The sequence below is a fragment of the Dendrobates tinctorius genome, unplaced genomic scaffold (genome assembly GCF_039654945.1).
Source record: "Dendrobates tinctorius isolate UK_male_01 unplaced genomic scaffold, ASM3965494v1 ptg000020l, whole genome shotgun sequence".
Classification (NCBI taxonomy): Eukaryota; Metazoa; Chordata; class Amphibia; order Anura; family Dendrobatidae; genus Dendrobates; species Dendrobates tinctorius.
Window position 1 is genome coordinate 17459021 of NW_027361688.1, and position 12117 is coordinate 17471137.

Below are 12117 nucleotides of genomic sequence, written 5' to 3' on the forward strand. Positions count from 1 at the left end.
GACCCCACTTCTTCTAGAAACAAAGACCTGCCCTCACTTGTAGAGAGTCGAAGATCCACTCCCCTCGTATTCTGTAAAGACAAAGATCCGCCCTACTTCCTGCTGGTCCCCCCTTTTGCTGTGGAGTGTCAAATTCCCATTCCTGTAGAAACAAAGACCCAAGACCATTTCCTGTAGAGAAACAAAGACCTGCCCTACTTACTGTAAGAGCAAATAACAGTCCCCACTTGTAGAGATTCGAAGACATGCCCCACTTTTTGTGAAAAGACAAAGATCTTCCCCACTTCCTGTTGCGAAATGATGACCTACTCCCAAATCCTGTAGTGTTAAATTCCCATTCCACTTCCTGTAAAAACAAAGACCTGGCCCCATATCCTGTAGCGAGACAAAGACCTTCCCCACTACCCATAGAGACAAAGACCTGCCCTCATTTGAAGGAAATTAAAGATGTGACCCCACTTCTTGTTGAAAGACAAAGATCCTCCCAACTTCCTGTTGAGAAATGATGACGTCCCCCCACTTCCTCTAAGGAGTCAGGTTCTCATTCCACTTCCTGTAGAAACAATGACCTGAGAGATAAAGACCTTCCCCACTCCCTGTAAAAACAAAGATCTGTTCCCACTTTTAGAGATTTGAAGACGTGCCCCCAATTTTTGTGGAAAGACAAATATCCTCCCCACTTCCTGTTGAGAAACAATGACATGCCCCAACTTCCTGTAGAGTGTTAAATTCCTATTACACTTCATAGCGTAACAAAAACCCAACCCCACTTCCTATAGAGATAAAGACCTGCCCCCACTTGTAGAGAGTCTAATACCCTACCTCACTTCCTGTGGAAAGACAAAGATCTGATCCACTTCCGGTTGAGAATCAAATATCTACCCCAATGTTATCATTCTCGGGCCTCTCTTACTAGAGACGGATTACACTTGACAACAGGCAGAGAATAGCAAATTACACAATTTCTTGTAGCATCCAATATAGGCCAAAAACTATCCAAACATGTTATATCACACACGTCCAGTACTTGGTGTATCTTAAATGATCTACAATATGTTTCCTAATCAGTGTGCTAATTGATTAAGACTAATTATGCCGCCTTTTCTAATATTAGCACCAGATGTTGTAGTTCCCAGCAGCCTCATCTTATTAGCCTCCTAAATAAAACATAGCAGGTTGTATCCAATTTTTTGGATATCCTAAATCTCTTAGGAAGGTTATACCTCGGCTTAAGCACTTCCTCTTTCATGCTCCATTACCTATTCAGGTTCTCCTGCTTCGTTCCTTCAAACATAAAGTTGAATATGTCCCCTGGGGTCGATCAATGCAGCAAGCCCAGACCGCGATGTGTGATATTACGGGTTATGCTGCCAAAAAACTAAAAGTGTCCAGCCATGCATACCTTATCCACAGCGCTCCATCTCCTGCTGCTGTAAAACGCCATCATAAATTAGGGTTATATATTCCAGTTTTTCGCATGCCAAATCCACAGGGTCAAAGGTGAAGCTCCAACCTGTTCTCCTGCCACATCTCAGTGACTTCTTTCTACTGTAGGGAAGAAAATTGCTACTATAAACAGATTGTGCTCTTGATAACATTTTACATCAGCTAAAATATGCGAAAAGGGAACGCTTATGGATTATGAGAATGACAGGTGGAGGAGAACAAAAGACCAAAAATGTCACAAAAACAGCAACAACAAAAACGTTGAAATGGAACTAAAATGATACTTAGTTTCAAAGAGAAAAAAACTTGATTTTTTTGTTTTAAATTTAACTTTTTTATTATTGTTATTTTTGCTGCTGTTTTTGTTTGTTGGTGAGTATAGTGCTCCATATAAAACCAATGTAGAGGGAGAACTTGGAGGCTGGTGATCCAGGATTATGTGATAACCCTGTGGCACAAAATGTGGTGGAGATTTTCAAAATCCACCACTAGGATGTGGACTCGACCTCATGGCCTATTCCCATCACAGAATAACCACGAACAAGAAGTGATCTCTACAGAACTGGAAATTTCAGTGTCACGGGGATTCCGCCACAGAGAGGGGCTAGAAGATTGCGGTGTCTGGTTTCACGAACTCCTGCACTGATTAGAACTGCTTCACCATCTTATTAAACAGTGCAGTTTTTTTGATTGCTTCTATTGCAAGGGTTAATCAGTTCAGTTAATCTCCTTTTGTTATCCAACCTAGATTGGCTCAGCTGTTCAGTGTTGGCCACTCCCCTCTGCTATATATGCTTGCCACTGGCACTTTGGAATTGCCAGTGATAGCTCTTATTGCCTGGTTAGGAGTTGGAGGTGAAGTTTGTGTTTGGACTAGATGTTTTGGAGAGCTGTTCAGGAGATGTTTGCTTGGAGTTTGTTTGTGTGTACATCCTCATCCTCTCCTATTTAGTTTCACCTTTCTATACCTCCCCTATGTTCCACTCTGTTGTTTGGTGATTGTATTTTATATGATTGTAGTTTTCATTTAACCCTGTCCATCTTCCCTTGATTGTTTGGTTAGTGTTATCCCATACACTTCGGCCTCACATCTCCTTGGGTCGGGGGAGAGAATAGATAAGAGTTAATATAGGAGGACAGCAAGGCACAAGACCCCGGCGTCTCCACCTTCAGGAGTAATTCAGGGATAGAGATAGACTAGGGTGCCCCTAGTTTGAGGGATTGGGTAGGAGCTCACAGTCCCTAGTCACTACGTGACAGTCAGCTTTTGTGACTGGAGTAAAAACTAATCTTAAAAAAATGTTAACATAAAGCACTTGTAGTACACAATAGATCATTTTCCAAAGAAACATGTCCTTTAACAACTGGACCAAAAGACTTATCTTGGGTACAGAGGGTTGTGATTGAAAGCTTCATGTATCCTTTCTAAAATCTGGCACCATGATGCCTTTTTGATTAAAAAAAACAGTTAATGACAGGACTTGTTTTGGGTTTTAACAACCAAAGAACAAAACAATAAAAGAAATCCCAGGATTGACACTTCGTCCAACCTTAAAGGGATGTTTGAGGCAAATTGTGTATTGTTTTTTACAATAGTGGCTCAGCAAGATAAAGCCCATATTTGATATCGGGTTAATTTACTGCCCCTAGTATAGTTTTTGAAAACTCTAACTGAAATATATTTGCTACTTCATACAGAAGCCTTTGTTGATGATGACAGCTTCAAAACGCCTCCTGTATGGAGAAACTAGTCGCAGGCATTGATGAGGTGCGATTTTGACCCATACTTCCTCCTAAACACTCTTCAAATCCTGAAGCTTTAGTTGAGCTTTAGTTCCTTCCATAAATATGAATATATTTTTTTTGGTGACAAGTGTAGATTCTATACATATGGGAGTCATATTTTCACAGTGCCAGACACGTTATTCACTTACAATGAATTGTGTGGCAGGTGCATTAGCCAGAATTAATATCAACCAGATGGATAAAGTTATATATGCCATGTCTCATATGTATAAAAAACTAAATCATAATCAGAAATATGGCATTAATATCTCCCGCCTGGGACCTTCAGGTGAGCCGATATCCCTAAGATAGGGGATCTCATTATTTTTCGAACCTGAGCTCACATCTCATTTACTGGTCCCCATGTGAGGTCACCAGGGGAAATGGCGGGTATCTGGTAAAAGCATGTACTGACTTGGGATGCATACAACATGCTGTAAGGACTGAACCATTTTCTAAACAAGTTCTCCCCTTCACTGCCTAATCGTTGGATTAAATATATAAAATATAGTTGCTCCTTTCCTAAACCAAACCCCTGAAACCCAGTGAGGCTCAACATTACAAGTAACGGGAGTACAATCGGCCTGTAATAAACAAATGGTGTGGTGGCATCTAATTTTTTCCTTAGTTATTGCTGTGCCAAAGTACTGTATGTACGCATATATATACCCATATTTTGGAACAGGATATGTATATACTATACGTTCACTGTAAAAAGGGCCAAATTACCTACCTAATAGCAATAGTAACCGTTGTTGCGTCCTTCAATCGTCAATCATCAATTGTGTGATTGTCCCGACAGTTGGCCGTGGTGGGATATTGCCGTGATCTCCCTGACAATGTGGTGGCTGTTTCTGACAATATTTTTCTCCATTTCATCACCCAGGTATCGATTACAGCGTAAAGACCGTAACGGTGGAAAACTGTCAGGTGGCACTACAGCTCTGGGACACAGCCGGCCAAGAAAGGTTCTTCGTTATTCACTAATATACTACTATGGGTGACCCTGGCTAGAGGAGATGGCAAGAAACAGTGAAGGACTCTCTTTTTTTCCTTACCAAGCGCATTTTAAGCAAGCAAGGGGGAAGGAGGAATCGCCCTTTTGTCCTAGTGGGTTGTAGAATCCAGCCCCATTATGGCTTCTCCTGGATTCCATGCCTCTATTATTAGGAACTAATTGAAATGTAACTATAGTGATCCTCTAAACCTGGACGTATGGGCTCATCAATTTCTGTTGATCTCATACTATCCCAAATTTTCCAGAACTCTCACAAATTTTCGGATTTGGTAACCGCCGGCCAAACCGGTTGTGCTCCTCCCAAAAGTAGGTGTTCTGGGGCAGGTCCTTGGGGTTCCTAGGCAGGTCAGGGAACGTTCCTGTGCCCAAGAGACAGAGTGCACTGCCACCTCTTCTGCTCCTTAATTTTATGGATCAGTGGGGGTCCCTGCAGCCCGACGTGCGCCAATCAAAATTTCTGATAGCGGAAACTAAGGCAGTTTTAGTTTTAGGCAGTTTTGCTATATCTGTATGTTTGTATAATATCCTACAGTCACCTACAAGGTTACAGTGGGGAAAAAAAGTATTTAGTCAGTCAGCAATAGTGCAAGTTCCACCACTTAAAAAGATGAGAGGCGTCTGTAATTTACATCATAGGTAGACCTCAACTATGGGAGACAAACTGAGAAAAAAAAATCCAGAAAATCACATTGTCTGTTTTTTTTTTCATTTTATTTGCATATTATGGTGGAAAATAAGTATTTGGTCAGAAACAAAATTTCATCTCAATACTTTGTGATATATCCTTTGTTGGCAATGACAGAGGTCAAACGTTTTCTGTAAGTCTTCACAAGGTTGCCACACACTGTTGTTGGTATGTTGGCCCATTCCTCCATGCAGATCTCCTCTAGAGCAGTGATGTTTTTGGCTTTTCGCTTGGCAACACGGACTTTCAACTCCCTCCAAAGGTTTTCTATAGGGTTGAGATCTGGAGACTGGCTAGGCCACTCCAGGACCTTGAAATGCTTCTTACAAAGCCACTCCTTCGTTGCCCTGGCGGTGTGCTTTGGATCATTGTCATGTTGAAAGACCCAGCCACGTTTCATCTTCAATGCCCTTGCTGATGGAAGGAGGTTTGCACTCAAAATCTCACGATACATGGCCCCATTCATTCTTTCATGTACCCGGATCAGTCGTCCTGGCCCCTTTGCAGAGAAACAGCCCCAAAGCATGATGTTTCCACCACCAAGCTTTACAGTAGGTATGGTGTTTGATGGATGCAACTCAGTATTCTTTTTCCTCCAAACACGACAAGTTGTGTTTCTACCAAACAGTTCCAGTTTGGTTTCATCAGACCATAGGACATTCTCCCAAAACTCCTCTGGATCATCCAAATGCTCTCTAGCAAACTTCAGACGGGCCCGGACATGTACAGGCTTAAGCAGTGGGACACGTCTGGCACTGCAGGATCTGAGTCCATGGTGGCGTAGTGTGTTACTTATGGTAGGCCTTGTTACATTGGTCCCAGCTCTCTGCAGTTCATTCACTAGGTCCCCCCGCGTGGTTCTGGGATTTTTGCTCACCGTTCTTGTGATCATTCTGACCCCACGGGTGGGATTTTGCGTGGAGCACCAGATCGAGGGAGATTATCAGTGGTCTTGTATGTCTTCCATTTTCTAATTATTGCTCCCACAGTTGATTTCTTCACTCCAAGCTGGTTGGCTATTGCAGATTCAATCTTCCCAGCCTGGTGCAGGGCTACAATTTTGTTTCTGGTGTCCTTTGACAGCTCTTTGGTCGTCACCATAGTGGAGTTTGGAGTCAGACTGTTTGAGGGTGTGCACAGGTGTCTTTTTATACTGATAACAAGTTTAAACAGGTGCCATTACTACAGGTAATGAGTGGAGGAAAGAGGAGACTCTTAAAGAAGAAGTTACAGGTCTGTGAGAGCCAGAAATCTTGATTGCTTGTTTCTGACCAAATACTTATTTTCCACCATAATATGCAAATAAAATGAAAAAAAACAGACAATGTGATTTTCTGGATTTTTTTTTCTCAGTTTGTCTCCCATAGTTGAGGTCTACCTATGATGTAAATTACAGACGCCTCTCATCTTTTTAAGTGGTGGAACTTGCACTATTGCTGACTGACTAAATACTTTTTTTCCCCATTGTAGATCTTTCCTGATTGCATTTTTTACTTTCCTGTATCCATGCCAGGTACCGCAGTATCACCAAACAATTCTTTAGGAAAGCGGATGGTGTCATTGTAATGTATGATATCACCTCCAAAGACACATTTACAGCAGTGCGACAATGGCTCACCAGTGTGGAGGTAAGACCTCAGCTGCTGCAGAACATCACAATACATCTCAGTTGCTGCAGAACCTCATAATACACCTCAGCTGCTGCAGAACCTCACCTGTACGTATGTTCTCCTTATAGGAAGGAGCCGGTGAGAACATCCCCATATTAATGTTGGGCAATAAAACAGACATTGATAAAGAAAGAGAAGTGCCCTGTGGTCTCGGGGAACATCTCGCTAAGGTAAGAACTGATCTATTACATTTCTATCATCTCTCACCGTCTTCCTCACTACATTTTGGCGCCATCTCATCCATATTTTCAATCATTTGACTGATGCATCGTCCATAGCGTTGTCTCATCCAGACAAACCTTTTCCACATGTCCTTTGAGGGTCTTCCGCTCATCTGAATGGACATCTCGTTATTAAGATAGTGTTAGACAGTAGACCCTCAAATTTGTGGGCAAGAAGTTTTCCCATATTCTCTTGTCCTCAGACAAACACCCAGAAAAACCATCCATTATTGTCACAAACTAAGGGGGGGTATTACATAGACCCAGCAGCCTGCTGACTGCAAACAATGGCTGAAGAGGTAACATCACCATGTTCTGCTCCAGGCCATTGTGATTACAAATGAACATCAGATTTCACATATATTATCCATTAGCTCTGACAGACCTAATGAGGCTGATGTGCTTATTAAGAACCTCCATGTCAGAATGGCTGACTCAATCTCCACTTTCCTAGCCTGATTGACAGCTCCTCAGTGTCCCCCCCGCCTGCCTCTGCTGTCTCTCCTACTACCTATCATAATTGATAATACAATATCTCAATGGCACAAGTCATTACAAAGAGTAGTGGTCAGGGAAAAACCTCCACCAACAACTAGCATTAGCAACAGGAAAACTCCATCAACTGTATAAACAAAGAGAAATAAAGGAGTCTAAATCCATGTGTAAAAAAAATCTCAATTATTTTATTAGATATATTACATCTAGATAAATTACATCACACATTAGGACATGATCAATGTACAATATTATGGCAGAGTGTAAAGCTGAGAGACCAAGGTGCAACACTAGTGCATTATTTTAGACAATAGGGTATATCAGACTTATATAGAAAAAGCCAGTGCCGCAGTATAAATGAGGCCCCACAGACAAAGATAGGTAGAGGCGTGATAAACCTCCTAGTGAGGTGTACAAGTGACCCAGTGATCCCTCACCTATCTGTCAGTGGGTCATAACCCCAGTCAGTAGCTCTTACCCATAACTGTCACAAACGTCCGCACACTGCGCCCCGACGCGCGTTTCACGTGGGCTTCGTCCGGGGGCTATTGCGGGGATTTTTTTTTACAGCTTTTTGATTAGACAGTGCCCAGTTGGAGAAGATTCCGCCAAGAGTTGCTTCAAAGAAGTGATGTGCACTTTCTTTTTCCCCTCCTGGCATTTTTCAAGACCTGTAGTGGAAAAAAATGCTGGAAAGTCTGAATATCAGCCGAATTTATCAAATGACTCTGCAGGTGCACATGTTTCTTACAGCGGCCACTGTAGGAGAAAGGTGGTATTACATGTCACCGTAAGGGTGGAGCTGCTCAATTAATAGAAGAGAGGCTGAGACCCCAAATGTATGAAGTCCATCTATGTCCTCAGCTGACATCTTTTTATTTTTTTAGGACTGCAACTTAATTTTCTACGAATGCAGCGCCTCCAGTGGACACAACGTGAAAGAATCAATTCTGCATTTAGCAGCGTAAGTCATATTTGCAGATGCGCCCATTCATATTACTTTATTTTTAGGTCTCGCTAAAAGTACTGACTCTTCCGTCAAAGATCTGGCAAAAGCAAAGGTGCCTTTAATAGATAATTTGATGTGATAAATAAATCCACCAAATCAGAGTAATGCACGAGATCCTTTTTTCCTAGCTGGAAGAAAATAATATCTGTGAAAGCTTCTCCCATTAATGACATAAATATACTCCTTGTGATGTAAATTTTTAACTAAAAAGTAAGAGCCAGCTGGCCACAAAATAAGGCATGTCAGGCCAATTTTGGTCAAATTCTGTTGGGGTGGGATTTTATATCTCCACAGGAAGTGGGTACATGTTTTTACCTCACTATAAGAAGTGGGGGCGGGTCTTTGCTTCTACTGGAAGTGGGGGTGGGTCTTTGCATCTACAGGAAGTGGGGGAGGGTCTTTGCCTCTATGGGAAGTTGGGGCGGGTATTGCCTCTACAGGAAGTGGGGGCAGGTCTTTGCCTCTATGGGAAGTGGGGGCAGGTCTTTGCCTCTATGGGAAGTGGGGGCAGGTCTTTGCCTCTACAGGAAGTGGGGGCAGGTCTTTGCCCCTATGGGAAGTGGAGGTGGGTCTTTGCCTCTACAGGAAGTGGGGGCAGGTCTTTGCCTCTACAGGAAGTGATTGCAGGTCTTTGCCTCTACAGGAAGTGGGGGCAGGTCTTTGCCTCTACAGGAAGTGGTTGCAGGTTTTTGCCTCTACTGGAAGTGGGGGCAGGTCTTTGCCTCTACAGGAAGTGAGGGCAGGTCTTACTTACTCTCAGGAAGTGGGAAAAGGGCAGGTCTTACTTACTCTCAGGAAGTGGGAAAAAGGAATTGTCTTTCTTCAGGAAGTAGGAGTGGGTCTTTGTCACTCTAGAGGGAGTGTATATGGTCTTTGTCTCTCTACAGGAAGTGGGGACAGATCTTTGTTTCTCTACAGGAAGTGTGTACATCTCTTTATCTCTCTTACAGGAACAACACGAAGTGGGGACAGATCTTTCTCTCTCTACATGAAGTGGGGACAGATCTTTGTCACTCTACAGGAAGTGGGGGTGGGACTTTTTCTTTCTACAGGAAGTAGGAGCAGGTCATTGTTTCTCCATAAGAAGTAGGGACAGTTTGTTTTCTTTCTAAAGGAAGTGGCAATGAGTCATTGTCTCACCAAGTAAGTGTAGGTGTGTCACTGTCTCTCTATAGGAAATGGGGTCAGATTTCTGTGTCTCAACAAGAGGTAAAGGCAGTTTTTTCCCTCTATATGAAGTGGGGTTGGGGCATTGTCTCTCTACAAGAAGTGTGGTGGGTTTTTGTCTCTCTACACCTGCTCTCCTGACTATGAAACTGCACATAAACATATCTCTGAGGCGACTTTCAGTACAGAGCAGGCATACTATTGGACAACACCAGGAGCCAAGCATGATGGGTCGTGAGGGATAGTTCCAGCATCTAAAGTGCTAAAAAAATGCTGATAAAGTGGAACTGCCTACTCATAGAATGTTGAAAGTAAGATACAGAACATGAGAACCAGATCAGATCCTTGACATACTACACTAGCATGTGCAGTAAAAGGAGCTTTAACTCCTTGAGAGGGATCAGGGCACAAATACCATAACTTTGTGTGAACGAATGGGTATCTTAGGCCTCGATACATTAAGACTGGTATTTTTTACTCCAGTCTTATTACAGGAAGTGCTGGAGAAAGCTGCACCAAATTCATTAAGAGGCGTCCAGCTCCCAGTGAGTCAGAGCAGAAATATTACTCCAGTCATGGGCTTGTGTATTTCTGGCATAATTAATGACAATTGTGTGACATAAATTGGGATAAACTGGTCATACCCTATCCCACCCAAGCTCTATCCACTTTTTAAAAAGTTGGTGGAGTAAACTGGTGTAAAAATGACAAAAGACAAAACAATTTTTTGTGCAACTTCAATTTTTGCCAAAATTTTCCAACATTTTAAGCAATTTTGTGCTACAATTCTGACAAGATCTCCTTGATGAATTGAACACAAGTGCTTGAGTGCCTAATTCTCATGAATTCATCTTTTCCCAGGATTCTGAAAGAGCAAGAAGATAAAATAAAGGAGAAAACTGTCCGTCTTCTCGACTCACCAAAGAAGAAAAATTGCTGTTCCAGACAGTAAACTAGTAATTTTTGCCTCATCTACTGTTTGCACACTACAATTCATGGAGTCTGCGCCCGGCTCAATTTTATGTAGTATAATACTACTCATTAGCATCTTATTAACCTATCTCATATTTTAGTTAGTCGGTGGTAAAAAAATAGAACTGAGTCAGAAAGCAATATTTTTATAACTCATTGTTGTTGGTTTTATATTATTTTATGTTGTTATTGTGATTTATATTCGTTATATATCATTTTTACGACTTCTATGGTGAAACTGCATGGCATTGTCCCGATACTGATACAGTATATGACATCAATGAGACTTGTCGTAGAAGAACTTTTTGATTGGAAGTCAACACAATGAAGCAGAAAAAACAATCGCTACTGAATTAGAGATTGTCAATATGTATGGATTTAGGCAGGGGAGGGGCTACTGCTTAAGCGGAGGAGGGACTTTTTGAGCTATATCAGTTCCTTATTCTGCCTCCTTGACTTTTCTTACTCCCTCATCAAGTTTGATTGGTGAGACTCCATCATCAGGTTCCTTTATCGATACCAAACATTAGCAAAAGGGTGGGTTTTTTTTTTTCATTCAGAACAGCACCACGCTTGTTCATTGGCGGTTGCTGGTACTGCAGCTTAGACCCATTTAAAAATGCTAGAAATTAAAAAAAGTGACACTGTTTTGAAAAAAAATAGCAGACTTTTTTTCCCCCTAATCTTAGATATGCTAGATCTCAACTATCTGGCCATAAAACAGATGCCCAATGGCAGGAAGCAGTACACAACCCTGTTACAATCACGTGTATTTTTTTAACCAATCTGTCTTTATGCTTGAATTAAAACAATAGTGAGAGTTATTTCCCAAGACTCTTACCAACAGTTATTAAGAGACTGTAATATTTTTTTTCATGAAGTTTCCCTTTAGACTTATGAAAAATTATCAATTTTTCATCCAAATTTACTATCCATATTCCATCCATTTTTTACATCCATGTGACATATGCTTAAGCACCCCTTAAATCATGGTCTGAGCTCCTCCCACCAGTCCAATATTGAGCCCCTCTTCCCCCAGTGTATTGTATTTTCTGAAAATACTGATGCAATCTTTTACCCTTACAGTTTTTTCTGATTTCTGCATAAATCCGACACAAAACTGTCAAAATAAAAATGGTTACATCGTTGTCCTAACCCTAACCCTATTCCCTAAACCTATTCTCTAACCCTAACCCTAGTCGAAGCCCTAACTTAGGTTAGTTAGATTTTTTAATCTTAGTTAGGTTTTTACATACTTTTATTAACCAAAACATTTATTATAATGTTAGTGGGTTTTTTATATATTTTTTTTTACAGAGGGATATTTTTGGGACACTAGTTCTTTGTCTCTCCTTTTAATTACAAATGAGAGGAGAGCAGAGAGCAGCAGGAGAGCACAGTGCAGTGCATGCACAATGCACATGATTCAGTACTGTCTCTGCAGCTGTGTTTGTCATCGACTGCTGCGCTCTGCATAGGCAGCAACACAGATGACAAAGCTCACTTCATTATACTCAAAGCTTTGCCATCTTAAGCACTCATCAGGTGCCGCTCTCAGTGCAGAGGAGTCTTGGCTCATTTGACAGTGATGGTGGGGGGGCTCAGCCAAATTTTGCTGCCTGGGACCACCTGTGGCCCACCCAAGCTAT

At 41.7% G+C, this 12117-nt stretch overlaps 1 protein-coding gene across 1 annotated transcript in view; it reads left to right on the forward strand.

Annotated features, from left to right (window-relative positions):
- Nucleotides 1-11782, forward strand: part of CRACR2A (calcium release activated channel regulator 2A) — a 109032-nt gene extending 97250 nt beyond the window's left edge. The window contains exons 14-18 of the mRNA XM_073567807.1: nt 4118-4199; nt 6448-6562; nt 6673-6774; nt 8208-8284; nt 10358-11782. Coding sequence (XP_073423908.1) covers nt 4118-4199; nt 6448-6562; nt 6673-6774; nt 8208-8284; nt 10358-10448 — 467 coding nt within the window. The 3' untranslated portion in view covers nt 10449-11782. The remainder of the gene's footprint in view (nt 1-4117; nt 4200-6447; nt 6563-6672; nt 6775-8207; nt 8285-10357) is intronic.
- The last annotated feature ends 335 nt before the right edge of the window (nt 11783-12117 follow it).